Source organism: Chinchilla lanigera, unplaced genomic scaffold, assembly GCF_000276665.1.
Source record: "Chinchilla lanigera isolate Chin_1 unplaced genomic scaffold, ChiLan1.0 scaffold00039, whole genome shotgun sequence".
Classification (NCBI taxonomy): domain Eukaryota; kingdom Metazoa; phylum Chordata; class Mammalia; order Rodentia; family Chinchillidae; genus Chinchilla; species Chinchilla lanigera.
This window is the reverse complement of record NW_004955440.1, coordinates 7,957,877-7,982,034: the sequence shown is the minus strand read 5'-3', so window position 1 is coordinate 7,982,034 and position 24,158 is coordinate 7,957,877. Positions and strand designations below refer to the sequence as shown.

The 24,158-nt window shown below is 34.6% G+C and overlaps 1 protein-coding gene across 1 annotated transcript in view; it reads left to right on the top strand.

Annotated features, from left to right (window-relative positions):
- Lrp1b (low density lipoprotein receptor-related protein 1B) overlaps positions 1-24,158 on the top strand; it is a 1,427,040-nt gene that overhangs the window by 493,532 nt on the left and 909,350 nt on the right. Inside the window, exon 6 of the mRNA XM_013517439.1 lies at positions 13,636-13,893. Coding sequence (XP_013372893.1) covers positions 13,636-13,893 — 258 coding nt within the window. The remainder of the gene's footprint in view (positions 1-13,635; positions 13,894-24,158) is intronic.

Below are 24,158 nucleotides of genomic sequence, written 5' to 3'. Positions count from 1 at the left end.
TGCTAAACCATAACCCAGGTCATGTTGTTCTCTTCCCTAAACTTCTGAACAATTTTAAGTCATCCTGAGAATAAAATGTGAGCCACTCACAGGACAATGACAGCATAACGATTTGGTGCAGTTGCCCTTCTGGTCCCCTCTGTCCTTACTCTGTCCTTCCTTTGTCAACGTGAGCTGTGCTCATTTTCTTTGCTTTCTTGAGCAGTACTGATCTTACCTTGAAGTCATTACATTGGCTGGGCTGTTTTGTTTGTTGATTGGTGAGTTTTTTGCCTACAGTGTGATGTTTATATTAATGTCTATGTCTTAACATTTAATTCTCAGCTGAAATATGAGCATGCAAAATGATCTTCCTAAACCATTCTATTTAAATATATACTCTCTCTCTCTGTGTATTGCTAGCTTATTTTCAGTTTTATATTCTTCATAGCACTACCATTTGAAATTAACTCATTTATATATTTAGTTGCTTACTACATGATTTTTCCAACATAATATCAAAAAGAAAGTAAAAGAGGAAAGGAAGGAGAGGTGCTGGAAGGAGGAAAAAGGAAAGAGAGAAAAAAAAGGAGTGAACTATCTTTTTAATTAAAGTTACTAAAAAAGCGTTTTCTACTCTTCACTGTTTGAATTTCATGCTTCAGAACTGCCTTTTTATGCCTGGCGTGGTGGTGCACTACTGTAATCCCAGCACTCTGGAGACTGAGGTAGGAGGATCATTGTGAGGTCGAGGCCAGCCTGGGCTACAAAGTAAGCTCAAGTTCAGCCTGAACTGCATAGGGAGACCCTGTCTCAGAAAGACAAAAAGCAAAAGAAAAAAAAAAAAAAAAAAAACTGCCTTTTACATCTTACCCACAAATAAACCTTGTAGTTTTTATGTAATTTTTAGCCTACATTAAACACTAAGTACCATTGATGTATTGATTACTTATAACTTTAAAATTCACTAATAACAATCAGAGAATGCTAATTTTTTGCATGCTGAATTAGCTTGGGAATAGTAGAGGGTTATATTATACATGATATTCCATCTAGTTTCTTTTTTCCAACTTCTGTTTAACCTGGTTTCATGTACGCTTCCTCAAATTATGTTGTTTTGACAAATTACTAAGCGCCCATCCTCCGCCTTATTAACAACTGGCAATTTAAGCATGGGATGGGATTGTTTCTCTCAGGGCACATCGTGGGAAACATTGGGTTTTCTCACCAAGCTGCTGCTGTCTGCTCCCTTTACACATAACCACATGTTATGCTCAATGATTTCCCTGAGATAGTGTCATTAATAATTTATTCAAGTTATTTATATGCAAAATCACAAAGAAAGAAGCACTTCTTACTTCCTTCAATTATTGCCTTTGTGATGAAGCCCTATTTGTTTTGGGGAAGCAATCCTTGAGAAAAATCAGTTCGTGTTATATGATCCACTTTTTCTCACCACTGAGAGTTTTGATTTAAAATATTGATGGACTAAAGTAGTAGAAGTCGTGTTCTTTGCTATTTATATTGATCCACACAATATCTCTGTGATTACACTAGAAGAGTGTAACATGATAAATCTCATACAACAAGGAAGCACTCCTCATTCACACAAAGAGGTTATCTGACAAAAATAGACTGATAGCAGAGAGGAATGATACATGATAATGTCTTACTACAACAGGGAAATTTGATGTCTGTAGCATAGATAATGAAATATACAAATAGCTTCATCTTTTGGTTCTTAGCTTGGCAACAATATTGACCTACAGAGGTTGAAAAATGCAGAATTCCTGGGGAATGTTGTACTTTAGAGCATCAGGGAAATAAGTTTCTAGTAATATGGGCACAACTGTATAACAACACTAATTCTAAAGGTCACATGGGGATTTGAATCAACTCATTTGTAGAATTTAAGAGGAAAATTAAAGGATTTGTTTGTGTTTCTTCATATTTATAGCAAATAGACCAGAGGAAAGTTTTGGCTTTTGATATCTATACAATTCTACTTAGTAAAGCAGGTTTTAAAATTTTGTGCCAGTTTATGGCACAGATGATTATACATGATACTCCATCTAGTTTTTTCTAACTTCCCTTTAATCAAGTTTTGTATTATGTGATAGTGTTTTATGTCCAACTTCTGTTAGTAGAAGGCTATAAATTAAAGCCTGCTTGTCTTTAGTCTTACTATTACTGTCTTTGGACAACTGGCCAATGCTTTTGGCTGGCTGGCTAAGATTGGCCCCCTCTTTTGCTTTTACCTACAATTTTATTCTGCCAGACTAAAATAACTGATACTCCCTTAAGTAGTTCCAGAGCTGTCAGCTGCTGGGGATCCTGAGAAACTGGGAAGGCGAGAGAAGACGATCTAAGTGTAGACTTGTGTAAAAGATCTCTAGACTTAGAACAACATAACAATATCAAGTCTACGTGATACACTGAAGAAGCAGGTTCTGCAAAGGCTCTACAAGATGAACGACACAATCAGAAATACTGGAAGAATGGGGTGGGGATTTAACTCAGCGGCAAAGTGCCTGCCTGGCAAGCTCAAGGTCGTGAGTTCGGTTCCTGGTGCCGGAGGAAAACCAAAAAAAAAAAAAAGAAATACTGGAAGAAGTAGGGTTTTAGAGGTCAATTGGCTGAGAAGCTCTTACAAAGGTCTAACAGGGTGTGGCCTAAATTAGTACCATAGTATCTCTCAACTACTCACTGCAAAGCATGCTGTAAGGCTTTATTTTCAGTGTGACAAGTGACGGTAATTAGGTAAACCAATCTAAATTAATTGGTTATTCCAACTTTGCAATATAGTGCTCGCACCCAAGTAATATTCATAAGCCTTAGGAGCACCTTTAAGAAGTAATTGGAGTGGAGGGAGTGGATTTTAGGCACTGTGACAGATGGAAGAGAGATTAATGTTAGGCAGGAAACTTTTTCGTTCCTATGGACTAATGTAATGCAGAATTTTGACATTTCATAAGATCGACTCCTACTATTAAAATATTATAATCATTCATTTCAGAGTAGAAAGACAATCTCATCCACCTCTGTACTTCACAATGTGTATTTCTTAACTGAGTAATTACCAAAAGAAAGGATGTCTGCAACATACATTTTCTGAAAATAACTTTAAATATACCCACTTGAATAGTTCTATGGTATAGGAGAAGACATGAAATAACAATCATCGTGATATAACAGTCATCACTCTGGAATGCCATATACACTAACAGTTGGTACTTTTCTAATTCAATATGAAGATATTTTTAATTTGGAAAGAAGTTGAAAACAACCATTGGTGGACACCCAGTAAAAATTCCTGTATGGCTTTACTTTGTGTTTTCAGACTAGATTTCTCATAATGCCGTGATAAATTGGAAATATAAGGATTTGGGGGAAGTTAGCTTTCTTCCCCATAACTGATTTAAGCTGGCTTTGCTGTGGAAATGAATGCTGGAAGTGGTAAAGCAGAGATGAAAGCTGGCTCCTGTAGATCCAGGAATAGGGGGAGGGGTGAGCTGTTGGCAGTGGTGTTCTGCATAAATTCAGGCTCCCTCTACTGTACTTCTCAGTGTCCTAACCATTTCCCAAAGGCAGGAACTTGCACCTAAGATACAAAATCTTTCTAACCACGAGGGATCTACTGATTGTACTGAAGCAGCAGCAATGTGAAGAACACTAAATTTTATGCACGTCACTGTAGAGCAGTGCATCAAATGGTGCCCTAAAAAAGATTATATCTCTTTGCTATGGAGCAACTATAGCAATGAGAGGCAAAAGCATGTTAAATAACTTCCATTACAGCTTCTATTTTGCTGTTCATTGATTAGGGAAAAAAGTGTTTAGACGTTACAACTCCTAGTTGTAAGAACAGTAATCATAATCCCCACGGAATTACAGCACTAAACAGCAATAGGAAGAGAAGGTTTTCATACTACTTGCTGTTTTCCTTGCTACAACTTTTAAAAGACAGAAAAGAGAAATAAAAAATAACTTTCTGCGCCTTTTAATTCAAACTCTTAGGGATACTTTAACATCATTTATTAGATAAGTTATATTCTCTTTTTTGAGGTAGAGGAATTACCTGTGGTTTGCTGTTAGGGCTTATTCTGTCTGTGGGAGAAGAGCGAATTCCTGTAAAGTGGGGGAATTCTCTGTCTAGAGTATCCTATCATCCACTTGGTAATGTGACTGTACTGAAATGTTGTGGGCCAAGAATAGCAGTCAGAAGTCTGATAAAGATTCAAAGGAATTTTTTTCTCTGCTTTTGCTTTTTTACTCAGGACCGACTCTAATTTTGCTATAGTATTGACTTCAGAGAATTGTGTGCACAGCTCTCTAAAACTTTCTGCCAGTATCTCTACTTCACCTGGGCATAATACCCTAAAACAGCTGACTGTCAGCTACACAAGTACTGCTGGAGGACAAGCACTCCTATCAGTAATCAGATTATATTACTGAATTTCTATAGTTTAAGAGTTATAAAGCTACCCAGACTGTCTTTGTAATTTTGGCCTTTTTGCCTGGCTATTGAAAGTATTTTTCTATTTAATTGAATTACAGTATTTATACCCCATGTCTTCTGAAGATCATCACTAAATTGGAGATTAAATTGCATAGAAAAGAAAGTCAAGAATTTCTGATGAATTTTCCTTACCCAAATTACATTTTCCCCTTACTTAATGAGCAGTACCGATACTTTGTTTTTTTTTTTTTTTTTTTTTTTTTTTTTTGCTTTTGCTAGGGAACATCATCTTCACAGTCTAGCAACCTTTTTGATATCTGTAATTTTTTTTTCAGCAACAAAGTTGCAGGATTGATACGAAAATACAGTCGTGGTTTCTTATGTGTCATCACACCTTTCATTTACCCACAGTTTAAGAAAATATAAGACATTGAAAAACTGCATATCTTTGACATTCTTCATAGTTTATACCTTCACTGTAATGTACCTGAGGATTTATTTGGGTGTTAAAATTACACACCTATATGCACAGGCTCTAAATTTGATTATACATTTTGTTTTTATACCATGGCATGATAGATAGACACACATTTCTAGCATGCTATTTAATGTTTTTAAATAGCTATCAAATTAACAATTTCCAAAATAGTTTTTATACAGCATATCTTGCTCTATAATTAAGTACATATTGAACCAATCACATGAATAATAAAGAAAAAATGTACAAAATAAAACAGGCAAACATGTACACATATATGTAATATGTCCATTCCTCTATTTGGGAGTAAAAGAATAGTAGCTCATCCCTACTGAAAAAGTCAGATTTGAAAAATACATAAAACCTGAGAATTAGACAGAATAATTTTGTCTTTTGTTATAAAACAAATTCATTTTCCAGAGAGCCTTCGAGGTATCTCTTGTATCAATTGCAATCAATAAAAATTGAAAAAAATGTGTAGTAATAATAACAGTTAAAAAAAAATAGCCCCTGGGCACATCTCCCTCCAGAGACCATACTTTCCCTTAGTTGAGATGACTAATATTCTCCACATTCCCTGTAGTCAAGCTGCCTGGAGTCATTTTAGTTCTGAGAAGAGAAAATGTTGCAGCAATTTTATTTTAAATGTATGTGAACATTGCTTCTTAGTACTTGGACTCATTCAGCATAAATTCTACTTGTGTCTTCCAGAAAATGCGTTAATGGCCAAATTATTAGATAAATTATATCTTAATAGTCTGGTTATTTAGAATGTTAAGTTACAAAGACTATACTTAGTAAGTTCTTCACAAGTTAGGTATGTCCTCATCATTAAGTACTTAAACTACTTAATCTGTCTCTGTAACAGCAATGCAGAAAATTGTGATCTTAAATACAGGCCGTATATTTACATCCTTCGGCAGTGCCCTCAGAAACAGTGAAATAGGTTACATAACCTTTCCTTTTTCCCTTTTATCGATAATGAGTTTTCATGTATCTATCTCCTTCCTCTTTATTCTCCCTTCATTCTGAAAACAACTTATTTCATATTAATCTGAACAGATAAATGCAATTAAATAGAACATCCTCACGCTAACTCTAATATTCTACCTTCTGTGTGAATTTAGAACTAAACATTTCTCCTTGCTCTAATTTGAGTTGATGAACAAACTGATTTCTTTCCTATTAAAGATCATTCCTGCAACTGTATTCCAAACGCATATGCCCTCATTTGTTTAAAGGACAGTCAGTCATAACTGTCTTCTTTTTCCTTTAACTCACTACGATTTTCTTTTCTCCCACATAATTCCCATCAACACACATGTGTGTTACAAAGATGACGTAACACCTGTCGTTAACCTCATATTTTCTCCAACTACTGCACTATTTTTCTTATCCCACAATAGAAATACCCACAGAGTGAACTGTCTTCTCTCCACATTTCCAACTCTGTTGAAGCCACTCCCATGGGTCTTAATATTATTTTTATTATTCACATCATTGGGGGAGGTAAACAATGACTTCCATTTGCTAATTAGTCAAATATTTGTCATTACCAATGAACTGAAAGTCTCCTCTTGAATGCTGTTTCTTTTAAAGCACTAGTATCCTAGAATTTTGTTCTTGTCTTGAAACTTTTTTTTTCTTGATACTGGGAATTGAACTCATGACCTCTTGCTTGCCAGGCAGGGGCTGTGCTGCTGAGCTAAATCCCCAGCCCCTGTTCTTGTCTTACTGGATTTTTTTTTTTTCAATTATCTGCTGCACTGCTGTCATTTTGCTAGCATTTTTGGCGTGATTCAGAACTGATTATTATCTATTTCTTCCCTCTTAACGTTGACTTCCTAGGTCCCTTCAGCCTGTATCATGGTTTTAAAAATATGCTTTCTTCTCTGACTTTCAAAAATATCTAGAGACTGAGAGTTTCAATATTTAGCTCTGGTCTTAGCTGTTCCACTGAACTTCAGATTTACAAATTCAAAGGCACTTTCAATGTCTCCATTCAGATAAACAATATATTGTGTTGCTTGTCAATTAGGATATTCTAAATTGAAATAGTCTCTTTTAAATGGTACCAATACTTGACTAGTAAGGTCTCAGTGGAAAAATGATTAAATTGTTTTAAGGTCTATGGCTAATTTGGATTGGTCTACTGGTGAGATTTACCATGCCAAAGATGAAATTACAAAACATAGTTCTAACCAGTTCACTACTGTGCCAACATTGAATTTATTATCTCCTCTTAAAATTGACACCATTTTTCTAATTATGTCTATGGCATGATTATTTTTTTCATTACCCAAATCTAAAATTTCCAAATAATCTTTTACTCTAATTTCTTCCTTGCCAAAATCCGGCAGTCACCACAATTTGGTTTCTACTTCGTTGCACCATCTGATCTCTAAAGAAGCCACTACCTCCCACTTTAGGTTTGTATGATCATATTCTTGAACATGAAATGACATTTCTATTTCAGTAAGCCCATTATTTGATGTCTTTGTCAAGTCTTCATAATATCGCATTATCTTTTTGTAATTAAGATGACATCATTCTCTAGGGACTATGTAAAGGTTCCTGTGTAAAAGCATTTAGAGCGTTTCATTATATTTTTGTTTTGAAGACTTTTGAGGACTCTCTGGGGGTTACATTGCTCTAATGATCTCTGTCTCCAGTGGAATGATACCACATATAGCCATTCCGTACTACTATCTCTCTAAATAGGAACAAAGTTCTATTTTCCTCTCATTTTCCATCTTTCCCACTCACTCCAGAGCTCTAGGACCAAGGTAGTGTAAAAAGCTTTCGTGTTCTCTTTTACAGTATTGCATGATTTATGGTGCATCACTTAATAAGTAGGAGCAGAACTAGACACTTTAGAAGGTTAAATGAGAAATGTATCCATCCAGCTATATTTTACCTCTTACTTACTATAATCTACTAATACATTACTATCCCATATATTATTTCTGATTTGACTTTCTTAAGGTACAGCTTTGATCTCATTATAAAATACCTATTTCTAAAATTATCCACTGGCTTTCTGCTGTACCCCAACTTAAATGTCCATAATCTTTATATTTAATAACTTACATAGCTTGTTAACAGATTTCTTAGGTATTGCTGGCTTTGAGTCCAGTTGCGTTGTTCTGTGCCTGTGTGATCTTAAGTTACATCTGTATATCCTAGTTTTCTAAACTATATAATACGGATAATACTGGCATCTGACTTATACTGCTGTTATGGGGTAAATTTAGTAAATAAATGGGCAGCATGTATTACATTTGAATTTAATTAGTATTAGCCATTAGTATAAGTATGAGGTATCTGTTTCAGTCTTTTTTTTTTTTTTTTTGGTTTTTCTCCAGTACCGGGAACTGAACTCACGACCTTGCGCTTGCCAGGCAGGCGCTCTGTTTCAGTCTTATATGTTCTCCAGAAAGCTAAAAAACTGATCAGTTTGCCTACAGCACATTCTAGTCTTCTCCATATCCATACTTGGGTCAAAGTTATTTCTTCCACCTGAGTTGATTTTCTTCACCTTTGCATGTTAAATTCTTTCATTTAGGCAAAATTAAGGTCAGATTTCATCACAAAGAATTTTTTGACTTCACTAAACAGATATATCTAACCATTTTTTAAAAACTTAATGATACTACACATCTTTTATGAAAGAATCAACCTGATTATAAAAGTATAGATTTTGGCAAACATACTTTAATCTTTCCACTAGATGATGTCTCTCTTGAGGCAGGCTGTTTTACTTACACTGTGTCTTTTCAATCATAGTTAAATGTCCATCATCTATAAATAATGAACAATTGCTGAATAAAAGAACAGTTCAACATAAATACATTATGACACTAAAAGGTAATACAAAGTAAATCAGCACAGATATGGTTACATACATTTTCTTAACCAATACAGTATCATTTTAGTCCATATTTTCCATATTTAATCCAAATATTTTTTCTCATAAAATGTAATGGGTTCTTACATATGACAATATATCCTTGCTCTTAATATCATTAATTATAGTAAAGAGATTTTTTTTCATAAAAGAATAGTTGAGTAAAATTCTGGAAATCAATTTGGTCATATTTTATTGTTTTTACTTTTTTTTTTGTCTTCTTGAGACAAGGTCTCGCTATGCAGTTCAAGCTGGCCTTGAGCACACTTTGTAGCCTAGGCTGGTCTTAAACTCTCAACAATCCTCCTGCCTCAGCCTTCCAAGTGCTGGGATTACAGGTGTGTGCCACCATGCCTAGCTAATTTGGTCATATTTTAGAAAAAAATGTAATGTTTGGTAGGATTATACTTATTTGTATTTGAATCCATAAATTGAATCACTTAAATGGAAACGAGGTAAATTAGTAATCTTATTATTGAAAGAAGTAACCGAAAATTTGTTTTCTTTTCTTTGCTTTTGTCTTTTTGAGATGGGGTCTCGCTATGCAGTTCAGGCTGGCCTTCTTTGTAGCTCAGGCTGGTCTTGAATTCGTAGTGATACTCCTGCCTCAGCCTCTTGAGTGCTGAGATTACAGGTGTGCACCGCCACACCAAAAATTTGAAACTTTTAAAATGCATTTTTCCTTACACTGCAAGCATCTATTTGGAACCAAATATATGTAAATCAAGCTATAAGGCTCTAAATACATTTTACTGTGTTCTTGACTGTGAACAGCGGCTGTGCTTGCAAGGATTTAGCAACATTGGCTTGAAATTTAAATACGTGTCTTTAAGAACCTCATCAATGAGCTTTTGCATATTTCCATGTCCCTCTCTTTAATCCACAATTTGAAATCAGGATTCAAGTTTTTGTGGCATTGGTTAATAAAACACATTTCTGGGGGGCAAATGCACTACACACAGTGCAAATACATAACTCTCTAACTCTGAAGAGAAAATACATTATTTTAATACCATCAACATATACACATAGGATGCAAGCAATTCTACCCTTCCATTGTGAATTTGTTGACAGGCTTTTTTAATCTAAGTCTTTATTCCCCAAGGTAGAGTGTTAGCAGAGTGCTTTCCTATGTTTTAATATCTCCTGTGTGAAAGGTTAATGTTCATTCCCTCTCAGCAAGTGTTTATTTAGGTATCCTTTTGACTAAAGTCATCTAGTATGTTTTCCAATCATCCCCTTGGGAAAATTGCCCACAGTCTCTAAAAATTACATCAGATAGAAACATCACATTTATTCTGGCCAGGCTTCTACTCTTATTACCCAAGCTAATGGTGTTCTTCGTTGGCAGTGAAAGATTGACTTCAGGATGAGCAACTCAGGTGGAAATGCAGTCATCTTTGCCAGGGCTCTGTTGACTGGGATCATATGTCTAAAGATTTGTGTCTTTAGATCTGGATAAATTTTGTGGATTCCTGTGTTTCAAAGGCTTCTCTCATTCCTATGTTAATATATGTAAATAGGGAAGTTATAGTTAATAATTACCAGAAACACATAAATATTACTTTAGTAGAGTATTTCACAACTAATATTATAGATAAATATTGGTGTCCTATCTCAAAGCTGCCATTAGTATTTTTTAAATTTCCTTTATGAAATTGAACCATGCGAGTTTATGAATTACTTGGCTTTCTTTTTACTTGTGGTTTATTTACTTGAGCCTTTAAATTGACAGGTTATATGTTTTCTATTAAGATAAGCATCTAATTCATTAAAAATACAGCTACAAAATCAAATGAATTGATTAAATGTGTCAAATAAATTGTCTGCTTTGACTATTAATCCATTCTTATCTCATTTTCTCAGGTGAATTTCAGCACTCCTTCATACATCAACCTTTCTCCAAAGAATGCTTATGACACAGTTAAATTTACTGACTAGTAACTAGATAAGAAATGGTAGTCTAAATCTGGATTTCCTCATAAAGCTTCACAGCATAGAAGTTTTCAATAGGGGTTCACTTTGACTAAGAGGCAGTTTCACTAAAGTTCACTTTAGTTGTCGAATGAATACCTTCAGCACTGACATTCATGTCAGCATATCTTTGTTAGCCTGATAAAACAGCCCGCTAAGACTCCTCACTAAACTGCGAAATCTGTGATCTTACAGATTTCAAGAGTTCCAAGGTCACTTGGAAAATGACAAAACTGAGTGTAGAAAAGAGACCACATCTGGACCTCTGAATAAAGGAATCGCAGGGGCAAGTGCAGTTCAGTCTCCAGATAGATGTGAGAGATTAGGAGAAGCCAACTGGCTCTCCAGGCTCAGTAAATACACAATTTGCATTCAGCAGAGATGCTTCACAATATTTCTTAGTTTCTGAAAATATTTTTTATGGAAATGTCTTATCATATTTGAAGCTTTTGTTTCTGTTTTGTTTTTGGTGTAAACTCAAGCAGTGTCAGATAAGTCTGTTGCATCCATTGGCAATAAGCTATTGGACTACTAAGTTTGTCTCCAGAAGCATGGTAGACCTCCTTGTATATTGTTGCTTGCTTTGCTGGGTTTGTTCTTTTATTAAATCAAAAATAATTACTGTCTTTTCTGAAGTTAGAGTGAAATTCTATGGCTTGATTAAGATCATTTATTTGGGGTAAAAATTCAATTCCTCGTGGGATACCTTGAGATGCATCATCTGAGGGAAGATGCTTCTGAGGGAAGATCCCAAAATATCTTCACTGTAAAGTTCTGTCTGAGGGAAACACTAGAGCCAGACACCCATACTCCAATGGAAATGATGAGGAACACTAAACAATAGGGCTTTAAAGCTTTAGATTTGTTTAATTGTATTGCTCATAGAATATGCGTTTTCCTCTTCCCTACCTTATACAACTTTTAGCATCTGTTACTTGAAGAAAGATTAAATGGTGTTTACAAAATTGTTTGAAAATGCAAATATTTCCTTCATAGGTTAGAAAACAAAATTTTGTTACATTTTATGAAATTTTTTAAGAACCCTGGCATGTGAGACTCTCATGTATTTTTTTCACTTTCTCAGGAAATTTGTATTTATTCACCACTGTGTTCTAGATTATTTTTTCTAGAGATTATAAACATAGCAATAGAAGTAGATAATGAATCAGAAAAATATACATCACATGTGTTCTATCTTTCATGGTAATAAGAGAAATAGAATGGTGAAGTTGTTTAAAGAGTGTAGAGATTAGCAATTTTTAGAAGACATAGTGGTAAGCAAAGTCTTTGCCAGAAATATAACAGCTGAATGGTAAGCTTTGTGAGGTGAGCAAATCGGGAATCTGATATTTAAGTGGGTGATTATTCCAGGAAAATAGATGGGACTACTAAATGGCTGTTTAACTGTTTTCTCAATGGTAAAGAATATTTCTGGAGTGAGAGAAACAAGGGTAAGCCTAGTACAGAGATAAAAGAGATGAAATTACAGAAAGAATTAAAATACAAATCATGCAGAACTTTTGCAAGCCATCATAAAGGGGTTGACTTTCATTTTCATTGAAATAGAAAACTTTTGAGGTGTTAGGTAGAGGACTGATCTGATTTACCCCAGGTTTTAGTGGCATAATTTTGGTAATTGGGTTGGAATACAAAAACATAAGAAGGAAGTAGGAAAACCAACTAGAGAGCATTAGAATAATGTAGGTGAGAGATGATAGCATTTTGAAGCATTTCATGTATGGTAAGAGAAGATAGGGTTAGGATTGGTGTTTTGTTCCTAATATGTATGATACCAGAGTCAAAAGAATTTATGGGTGCATTAGAAGGGGTCCATGAAAAAAATAGAAGCTGAGGATTTTTAAATGTTTCTATATACTAGTTAAAACTAAAAGAAAAACTACTGTGAATATGACTGTGTAACAAATGTTCAAGGTCAGTAGCTGTCACTACTAATTTATTATTATTAATTATTATTTTTTGAGACATGGTCTTATTAAGTCATTTAGTTGCTCAGGCTGCCTTGAACATATGATCCTGCCTTAGCCTCTCACAGTTCTGGGATTACAGACATTTGCCACCCTACCCAGTCAAGTCAATACTAGTTTTTACGTGTGATTTATTATTATCTTTAAATATACTACTGAAAGTGTGGGCCATTTGCACATGTTCATCAGAAAGGCATCAGTCGCCGCAGCACTGAAGTTGCACTATTCAAAACTGTGGTAGTGAACCAGTTCTTTGTACATCTAGGCTCTGATTTCCCTGACTTTAGAGAAGGAAATGGAAGTATATGGCTCAGTAATCATAATGGAGAGACTAAGAAATGTTTGATTGTTTGGTCAAGAAGCCAATGAGGCCAAAGTCACAGGTGTGGTCTTTGTATGAATCTGAGCTTTGCTGGTTCCGCTCTAAAGAATCTATTTCTGACCTCACTCAGTCAGATCAAAAGAGCATGTTCCTGCTCGCAAGGCAACCTGGAAAGTTGTATGGAGCAGTCGGTCCAGATCCATCATCCTTGCTTAAAAAAAAAAAAAAAAGTTATACACAGCATTTCCTCTGTTTACAACCTGTGAAAACCAGTTGCGGTGTCTTCACATTTAGAAGGCACAATATGTCCAAGGTAATAAGCAATACAAGTACTCAGTGAAAACACATTTCCCCAAAGAGTGAGCCAAATAGTCAGTGAAAACATGTTTTGTATACTTAAAAGATTTTCTGCAAGCAACTTTTTATTTTAACGATCCCTTAAAGGCATGTGAATAACTTTCAATGGATAATGTGAAATTGGAAAAAAAAGCGATTCTCTTATTTAACTCACTTCTCTGCGTTCTATTCCAGAACCTACAGACAGGCCACCTATACTATTAATTGCAAATTATGACACAATTGAGATTTTCTATCTTAATGGAAGTAAAATGGCAACTCTACACTCAGTCAACGGAAATGAAATTCATACATTGGATTTTATTTACAAGGAGGAGATGATCTGTTGGGTTGAATCAAGAGATACTTCAAATCAACTCAAATGTATTCAAATAACAAAAACAGGAAGAGTGACAGATGAGTGGACAATCAATATTCTTCAGTCCTTCCACAGTAAGTATTTCAGTTTCATAATATCCATCAACCTTTAGGAATTTACTTATATACCATTAGGCAAGATTTTTAGACCTCTAGCATAGCTAGAATAAATGTTAGAAAGTCATGTATGCACACATGATACACTTAAATAACTGTACTAACTATACAATTTGCATATACACATGTCCATTTAGCAACTCTATATAAGTTGTAAATTTCTGAGTTAACTGGAATTCATTCTTTAATGATTATTACAGTGTCAGCTATCTGTGAATCACATTTCACTAATGTGTACTTTACAATGTGAAATACAGGTGAGATTTTTAAAAAGTGAGAGATATAGTTAATAATTATAGGTTCTTTGATGCAGTATTTGTTAAACACTTTGAAAACTATTAGTTTGATTCTAATTAGTAGTAACTATGTGCTTTTAAACTTTTTCAAGCAAATCTGAGATAAAATATATCATCTTCCAGCACAGTAACTATGGTTTTCAATTAATTTTGGTTTTTTTGGGTCAAAAGTTTGGCAAACTGTAGCTGTCCTACTCAGCCTGCATATTACTCTAAACTGGAATCTCATTCTCCGTCTCTGTCTCTGTCTCTCTTTTTCATCTCCTCTTTCCCTTTCTATGTGGGAGTATTAAAATATCTTTGCACATGTCTGGAGAAATCCACACAAGAACTTTCGTGCATGTCCAGTTCTTTTATGATTTACAGAAAAATTTATTTTTACAAATGCTGCTGGCAACAAATCAATAAGGAAATGAAAACTGTATACAATCAAATCCAGAAGAAAATAAAGAGAATTCTATGATGAAATAATTGTAACTTTCAGGTGTAGAATGCTTGGTTATTTGGATTTAATAATTATATTAACTATTCTGATAAACAAACAGTGGAACAGGTTTTTGATCCTTATGAAATATAAGAAAATGTTACTATGTAATGTTGGAAAATTTTGAGTAGAATAAATAAATCAGTGGCAAATTTGCCTTAATAGTACATGAAATTATAACTTTTGTACACTTAAGCAAATAGAAAAATAGCATTTAAAAAGTAAGATCTAATAAATATTAGTGTGTTTTGTGTGTGTGTGCATGTGTGTGCATGTGTGTGTGATTGTTTTATTTTTGTGAGAAAAGGTCTTGAACTTAGATTGGCCTCAAACTCAGGATGATCCTCCAGCCTCTGCCTCCTGAGTGCTGGGACTACGATGTGTGCCACTACGCCTGGCTGTGGCATTCTTTCTATCACCGTGACAAAGCACCAAAGAAAATAATAACATCAACTTAAAGAAAAAAGATATGTTTTCGATCAGAGTTTTGGAGGTTTCAGTCCATAGTTAGTTGACATCACTGCTCTTAGGCCTTTGGTGAGGACGTGGGAGTGAAGGAGGTGGAAGATTAAAGCTACTTAGCTCCTAACTGGGTGGAAAAGAGAGAGGAGACAGAAAGAGAAAGAGAGAGAGAGAGAGAGAGAGAGAGAGAGAGAGAGAGAGAGAAGCATGCCTTTCAAAGCCACGCCCCAGTAGTCCAGCACTGCCCACTATGCCTGCATGCTAATCTTTCCACCACCCGGTAATAGAGAACTGGCTGAAGACCTATCTTGAACACATGACCCTGGGGGCGCATTTCAGATCCAGACTACAACATAACATTGTGAAGATCGTCTTACAACTTAAACTGATTAATTCATGCGCTGTGAGAAAAGAGCAGAAATCATAATGAAATCGAGGGCTGTTAGCTCTTTCAACGTTCAGAGGAGAGATGTTCATTCAGAATAAAAGTAAAGAACAAGGGAGCAGTGAAAACGCTGCCTTGTGATGGTTTTCAGACTTCAGCTTAGCCAGCACCTGGGATCTGAAAGCGGGGGCGCAAATTCTTTCCCACAACAACGCCCACCTCAATTTCGCCTCAATTTCTCCCCAGAAAATGGAGCACTGAGTGGCCAAATAGCTAGAAGATTCTCTATCCAAGGAAGATTATTTTCTGAGCTTAAGATACAATTTATTATGTATAATACTCTTCATTAATAAGACAAAGTCCTCCTTTGCAATGTAATTTAACAATTGTTTAGTAAATCCAAGAAAAGGCAATCATAATATGTAGAAAATTATAAGTAACTTAGAGTGCTTTGGATTTACAAATAATAATTGGCATAAACAAAACAACACAAAAACAATAAAATGATACAGAATTTCAAAACAAGATATAATATGTAATATAACAACCACTGTTAATTCCTCTCATCTTGTTTTGAAATCTTGTATCATTTTTATTGTTTTTGTGAAGTTTTGTTTTTGTCTTCATTGTTATTTTGTTATTTTTTTTTTCTCTTAAAAAGAAAATCCACCAGGGCAAACATTAAAGAAAACAATTATTGGAAAATCTAGAAAAATAGATTTTTGGTAAGGCAATTCATTAAAATGCTAAGTGCGATATTCATTTTGAATTTAAAACATGCCCTGAAATATTTTAATTAGAATCAACAATTTTTGATGAAGTCAGGTTTAGACTATATAATTTTATAGTCATTTTAGAAAAAAGTAATTAAATGTGTGGAAGTAATTTAATGATGATCATGGGGCAGGGATGTGGGAGTGTTGGCTACCCTGTCATGCTTACAAACCATGCATTTTATCAACGTGTCACAGAGCAGCTGCCATTGAGGATCATGGGCTGTGAATTCTCCATGCCAATTTGTGAGTTGATAATAAAGTCTGAATATCTTTTGCATATATAATTACATAAAATCTCTGCCATACCACATAAGCAAAAATAATGAACTGATAGAAGTCTGCTTGAATAAATTTCACTAACCAATATTCTAGAAATTATTGCTGCAGTTTTTACCCCACTATTTTTAGATACTTTTCTGATTTTTACCTGAAAAGAGTATTTATCTTTTAAAAATACAAAAAAAATTCAAAGGATCAACTGTAGGGATAAAATTCGCTTGCATTTGAAACTTAATGAAAATATCTAGTATATACATTTATTACATGTTAAAATTTTATGGCACATCTAATCTCTTTTTTTGGGTCATATGTCTGTGGAGTAAGCAGGAGATCCTCTTCTTTTTTTTGTCTTTTTGAGATAGAGTTTCACTATTCAGTTCAGGCTAGCCTTGAACTCCTAGTGATCCTCCTACCTCAGCTTCCCCAAGGCTGGGATTACCAGTGTGCAAATTGATGCCTGGTTCCTTTTTTGTTTATAACAGAATCCTAACTCAAAAGTCAAACGTACCAGGTCAAGCTGAATGCCCAAAGAGAGGATAAAGTTGGGATTCAAATTCTACCTTTCCTTTTACACTAGAAAGGCAAATCTAACCCAAATGATCATATTTAGATTTTCTGGGTAGTACTAAATAACTAGCTGCAACAGGAAGGTATTATTATTCCCCTTTTCCTGGTAACAACATCGAGACTTTTCTGAGCTGGTAAGTAGCACACAGTACTGGCTACAGGTTTAGGATTAAATCAGATATCACAGCTGTTTCTGAATACCATACTGAGTCTCAACTTTATTTTCATGTTGGAAAAACAAACTAATTAAGTCCATTAATATTAGCAACAGAAGCTCACAAAGGGTCTCTAAATAGAAGAGAAGCACAAGAACCTTGTAAGACGATGGAAAAGACGTATGACCTGTATTATTTGAAAAGGTCCATGAAAGGGTTTTGATGTGGCCCTTTGGGAGTTCCAGCCTTAGCACTGACAGTCCCATCTCAGCACTGTGGAAAAGCGAAGATGCATAAATGGTCATCTGCTCAAAACTTACATTAACTAAAGAAAATGGGGGAAACTCTAAAGATTATATCTTATTAAATTTTATTCATCTTTTAAAAGATGCCTTTTACTTATTATTTAGCATTTTTCTTGAAAGTTGCAGCTTTTTAATAAAACTTTGGAATTAAGTGTTTTATAAGCAAATTTTATTTTCCAGTAAAGCATTCACAAAAAGCACATTTGAAGCTGCTAATTGTATCACAAATATTTTATTGTAGAGTATTATGATAGAGACATAGATAATCAAATTCAAGGAAAATGGCCTTATGTACAAGAGAGGTCATGTCCATTTGCCTCCTGAAGATTAAGTGCATAGAGAGGGTTGAGCTGGATAATGTTTCTGAGTCAATCTCTTATTTTAATAACAGTGATAATATAGAACTCTATCATCACTTCATACTTGAGCCATTGTTGCTCATTCGGTTTCTGTATGTGATTCCTCAATATTCCACAAAGTTGGGGGTTCACTTTGAAGATTTGAATATGGACTCGGCCAGTTTATCTTGATGCATCCATGGAGTGAGTTGCAGCCCAGGACGGAGTGCCCGGCTGGAAACAGAAAGAGTGCTCCATCTTCGTGCACTTAGCAGTTTCTGGATTAGGCCCTTCATTCACTTTTATCTTCTCTCTTTTTACCTTTTTTCTTGTCTAACTTAGCTTATTTTTTATTTAAATTTGGGCTTAAATCTATGAAGTCCTTGGAAGAGAAGAAGGGGAGGGAAACATTGCAAAGGAAGGTAATAAAATGAATGGATATGATCAAAATGTGTCATAGGCTTGTATGAATATTTTTAAAAAATAACTATTGACAAAATAAATCCTTAATCAGATAATATTTAAAAAATTCTTACACCTTACTTCTGCCTTCTATTAACTGTGCATTTTGGGGGATGATCGTCTAATAATTACATAATATTAGCACTGTTTAATGAATGTCTGTTTCGTGAAATAGGAATTCTATTTGTTAACACGGTACCGTAAAAAGTTACACAATACAAATACCTTTTATGCTTGTCAGTTTACAGATGAAAATGGGCATAAAGAAGTGAAGTACTTTTTAAAATGAGAAGACTTTTTCTTCTGACCTCAGTGCCTAACCATAACCTTTCTTGTATCTTAACTGCCCTTTTGGCCTAACTCCTCCGTAGGAATTTCTTATTCTGCTGTTCACAAACAACTTCCCAAAATAGCAGTAGACAAATATGACTAGGCCATGTGCATGTTACTCATATAGAAATACTCCTGATACAAACAAATCCACCTAGAATAATAAAAATTCCAGTCTCCAATCATAGCAGCTTGTACTAAGTTTACACTTCAGGGGAAGATATGTAAGTCTGGAGGAATCGCCTCAAAGTATCCAGTGACATGCAAAGATACAGGGTCAACACAGAAACTTGTTATACTTTATGCATAGTCACATGTTTAAATAGTGAACATTTTTGGAGGCTCCCTCTGTAATTATCTGTTTCCATCTGATTAGCAGAAGTCATAGCATATTGTGTTAATTTTTTATGTAGTTGCTAATGAAGCTGTTCACTTTCATGTTGAGTTAGTGGTAACACTTTACCTTTCACCCTTAAAATAACTTATTAGTGTCTTATTTCAGTTGATATCATATTTGGCTTCTTTGTTAGAAGTCACTTAATTTGCCTCTTATTTCCACAACAAATGCCATCTTCTGCCTAAGACTATAGTATTTACACTTCCTGTCATAAATTTTTCTCTCACTTCATTCTTTAGCAAATCATATCCTACTCAAAAGTTCTCCCTTTGAATTTAGCAGCCTCTTGTGAATCTACCAGATTATGCTTTTAATTTTCCACCAGAGATGAGGCATGCTCAATGATTGATTTGCTCTGATTCCTAAATTCTGGTAGAAGACATTCACAAATTGGCCAACTTCTAGCTAAAAGTAATTGGCAGAAAAAAATGATAAGCATGCTTATTTTGTGAATTTATGAGGAAATTTTTTTCTTTGCCCATTTTTTTTTCTTTCCTCAAAAAGGTAGTTTTTGACAAGCTAGAATCCAGAATTTTTATCAGCATATCTTGTAGAAAAGTAAATGTTGCATAAATGTCTTGACTGTAGAAAGTGGTTTTATATTATGCCCTGGCAAATCTCATCCCCTGTAAGTGGATGTAAATCCAAAGATAGTTTTCAAAACTGCTGTTTTTTTTAGTGAAACACCAAAAATAGTTTTCAAAACTACCATTTTTTTTTTAGTGAAACACATATTTTGTTAAACTTTGTAGGCTTCTTAAAAGTGTTATATCTTCTGTTTAGTATGGTTATATGAGAAACACAAAAATGGCTTTATTCTGTGACATAGATCTGTGTGTGTGTGTTGAGAGGGGTCCAGGAAGCTAATTAACATGATATATTCTGGCTGGGATTTGAATTTTTAGTGAGAAATTTAGAACACCCACCAATAGTCAAGAAAAGACAGTTAAAATTACCTGACAGGTTGAACTAAAAACACATTTCTCGAGATCTTTCAGAATTCTCTTCTTGACACCATACATTTAATATTACAGGCATTGGCATTAAAATATTACTTAATTTATAGAGTAATATTAGGTGAATTTACATTTGTGAAGTAGTTAGTTCCAATTTAAAATTAGTATATAGCCATAAAAGGCCTCCTTCAGTATCTGAGTAAGCAAGAAAAGGAAAACAAAGTAGGAAAACATCTAGCACTATGTTTCCCATAAATTTGTCTTTATTGTTAGATCAGCTGCATTATTGTCAGGCTGTAAGACAATTGCTGTCTTATTTTCGTTTGGCAACGAGCCTGGAATTTGCCAAAAGAAATTAGAGAAGTGCTACATCTCAGTGTTTGCATTATTTTTCATGTATTGCTTTAAAAACATTTTGGTCATCCACTGAACACAAATATATCTTCATCCAAATTATGCTTAATACTATAAAAATTTTAAGTTATTATTTTCAAACAGTATATTTGTCTACATTCAAATGTCTGTTTTATTAATAGATTTTAATAACCTTCATGGGAATTTCCTGATGTTCAATCCCTGTGATACCTACTTTGTATAAGCTATTTTAGACTTTTATTTTATCTACCAATCAGAAACTGGGAAGTAAGACACTCTTTTCATTTTGAATAAATCTTTTTAAAAATTTTTGTAATTTTAGTCTTTTTGAGACAGGGTCTTGCTATGCTGTTCAGGCTGGCCTTGAGCTCACTTTGCAGCCCAGGCTGGTCTCGAACTTGCAATGATCCTTCTGCCTCAGCCTCCCAAGTGCTGAGATTACAGGTATGGGCCACCATGCTCAATTAGTAAGTCTTTAAATATATTTAAAATCTACAATGTGTAATTATTGAAACTGTGGTTTTTGACTTATTAAATTTTATTTTGATGAAAGAATAAAGAATGGCAGTTAAAAAAAGACAGAAAAATTTTTCTGTCAAGTAACAAACTAAAATAATTTAATTTCATGTTTATCTAGAAATATTATTTATTCCATTCTTTTTTAAATAAATGCCAGAAACAGAGTTTATTTATGGAATTGCTTGACAATTTCAGAGATACTAATGCTTAGGTAATGACTAACAGCACAGACAGACCATGTAATTTACATATGTTAATTCTTATAAAATTTATTTTGCATTTTTAAGGAATTTTTGTCAAATAGAGTAAACATTTTACCCCTCACTTTTCTTTACTGCAGAAGTTTTTAATCTTTTAGTGAAATTTAATAAAAAATAGAGCTCATCACCAAAATTAAAGGCCAAGTGGCACGTAGTGTTGCAGTTTTTCGATATGAGTCTTGCTCATTTTTTCCCAGGCTATAATATCTTTTGATTTGTTGATTTATTTTAACGTTGGTCTTTGTATTTTCCTCACCAACGTGCATACAAATAGTTAGTATGGTCAGATATTTCTCTAACTAGTTATGTTGTCAGAGACCACTACAAAGTGGTTCTGAGCAGGAATTAATATTAACCAAGTGGCTTTCTGTGATTACTTGTGAGTTGTCTGACGCTTAGGGACTTTTTCTGAAAACTGACAGTGGACTCATAGTAACTAAACCTCTGTGAGTTCCTGGTCACCCTGAGGCCTGTACTGACCTGTGAAGCTGTAACTGCTCAAAGGACAAGAAAAGGCCACAGCTGAGGACGTTTGGCTCCAACCCCATTTAACTACAAGGAGACTGCAGCTGCAGCCTCCACACTCCTACAATAAATACCAACCTAAAGATAAGGTAGTTCTCCTGACTGACATAATTTACTACTTGAGAAAATTTTCCCAAGGTCCTGCGAGATTCCCGCGTTTTCTTGAGTATCTACCTCCTTTGTTTGTAAACCAAATAAATACAGGCTGCCCAGAGAAGTCTTTGGCTAAACTCGGAGAACATCGAAACTGTAAAAGAGTTAGTCCCTCCTGGAGCCCTGAAATCATTTCCATTGTGTCATTTATTTAAGCCTTCTTCATCCACTTGCTTGGGAGATTGCGGGCCTGATCACTAGCAATAACTAAGGGTTATTTATTGTATGATCCTGTGCAAGTCTTTTAAAAAGAAAAAGACATATTCGCACAATAGCCAAAATTCCAGATCTAAAGATACTTCTCTCTTCCATTAGCTTCTGCTTTCTTTTCTTGTAATTTATTGTGTGGCTCTGCATGTGTATGAAAGACTTACTCTACCTCGTATTTTCCTTTTCTTTTTTTCTCTCTCCTAGACACTCATAATAAGTATACCTTCAACTTCTTATAGTACCATTTCCTAAAATATGTTCCTTGGCAATCCAGTTCTGAAAGATAACTTTGTAAAAATGATTTCGTGGTCAAATAAATGAGTTAAGGAAACTTTATTTATTTATTTTATTCAAATTAACAATATCATTATCATGTTAAGAACTGTGACAATCCCTTCAGTAATGTAACTAAGAACTTTGTTTAACTCAGGATTTCCTTAACTTGAATACTGAACACTGTATTGCTGTGAGTCTGTGTGTTTTTCTGTGAGCGGTTGTGTCTAGGGATGTAGTATATGTATATATATGTCTAACATATACTAACATCTGAAATATTTATGCTTTATGTTATTCATTTTGACAATATTACTTTAAAAGTCTCAGAGATGAGGCCTTTGTGATTGATTCCTGCCCTTTTTAATGTATTTACTGTATTTATGAATAAAACCATAAAAGTTGTATATAGAAAGAGATACAGAAGTTTCTGTACAATTTTTTTAAGATTTTCTTTTCCTTGGGTTCAACTACATTTAGTTGTATATAGAAGGTTATAGGATTCAAATACCACATGCTTTGACACTTTGCAATAAAACTAAAGACTAGCTCAGAATTTGAGCTAAGAGAAGCTAACATGTAATACAGATTTGGACATAAGCAGAATTCATTCTAGGAGAAGTCTTAGCCTAAAGAGTGATTTAAAAGAAATTGCATCTTTTCCTCGCATCTTTAATGGACTTCTACTGTTTAACATGTAGCCTCTGTTGGGCCTGTTTCCAAAGTAGTAGTTAGCCCCATGTGACACAAAGCTACATTCCCTGGAGATTTAAATGATCATTGACCATGACCAATACACAGTACCTATGACAGTGAAATGACAAGGAGTTGCACTCTTTGCCCATTTCCAAGTCTTGAATAATTCTTTCTGAATACCTTTTAAACTCCTGAAGAGAGACTTTTGGGTGAGATGTACAGTATGGAATGCATTCTAGAGCTAATTTAGAAAAGCAGGTGGTATCAAGTAGCAGGTCGTTTAATTCTAACCACATCTCCTGCCTTAAATAAGGGTATAGTATGAGAACCTCTGGATGACAGAACAGCAATATTGAGTGAAGAAATGGCTACACAGGTGCTGAAGGGGTTTGGGATATATACATATATATATATTTGGGGGGACTTATTATGCTTTAGATCTAAAATATCCTCCAAAAGTCTCTGTATTTGGAAGGTGCTTAGCTCATGGGGCACAATACTCCTCTGTGCATCAGTCCATTGCTGACTTCATCAAGAGCTAATTGTGCTGAAGGGGGTTTGGGTGGAAGATGCAGGCTCACTGAGGGTGTGACCTGGAAGTACAAATTCTTGTCAGTAGTTCCTCACCTCCCTTTCCATTTCTTGACCACCATAACCTCAGCAGTTTTCCTCCTCCAAGCTCTTCCATCACATGGTTTCTACAATGTGGCTTGTCAAACATGTACTGAACCCACTGCAACTGGAAGCCAGAATAAACCTCTTCTCCATTAAGTTGTAAGCATCAAGTATTTTGTCTCAGTGATGAGAAACTGATGAATACAGGAGTCAAAGTTTTCCAATTGTCAAAACGTAAATCTTAGTAGTAAAGCTCTACTAATTTTCTTAGCACTGCATAAAACTTAAAACCTTAAATCTTGGATTCATACAATTCTTGTTGCTTTGATTCTATGCTATTCAAGAAACGGTTTAGATTTTGTTTCTCAGATGCCATGACACTAGGAAGGAATTTGTTAGGATAGT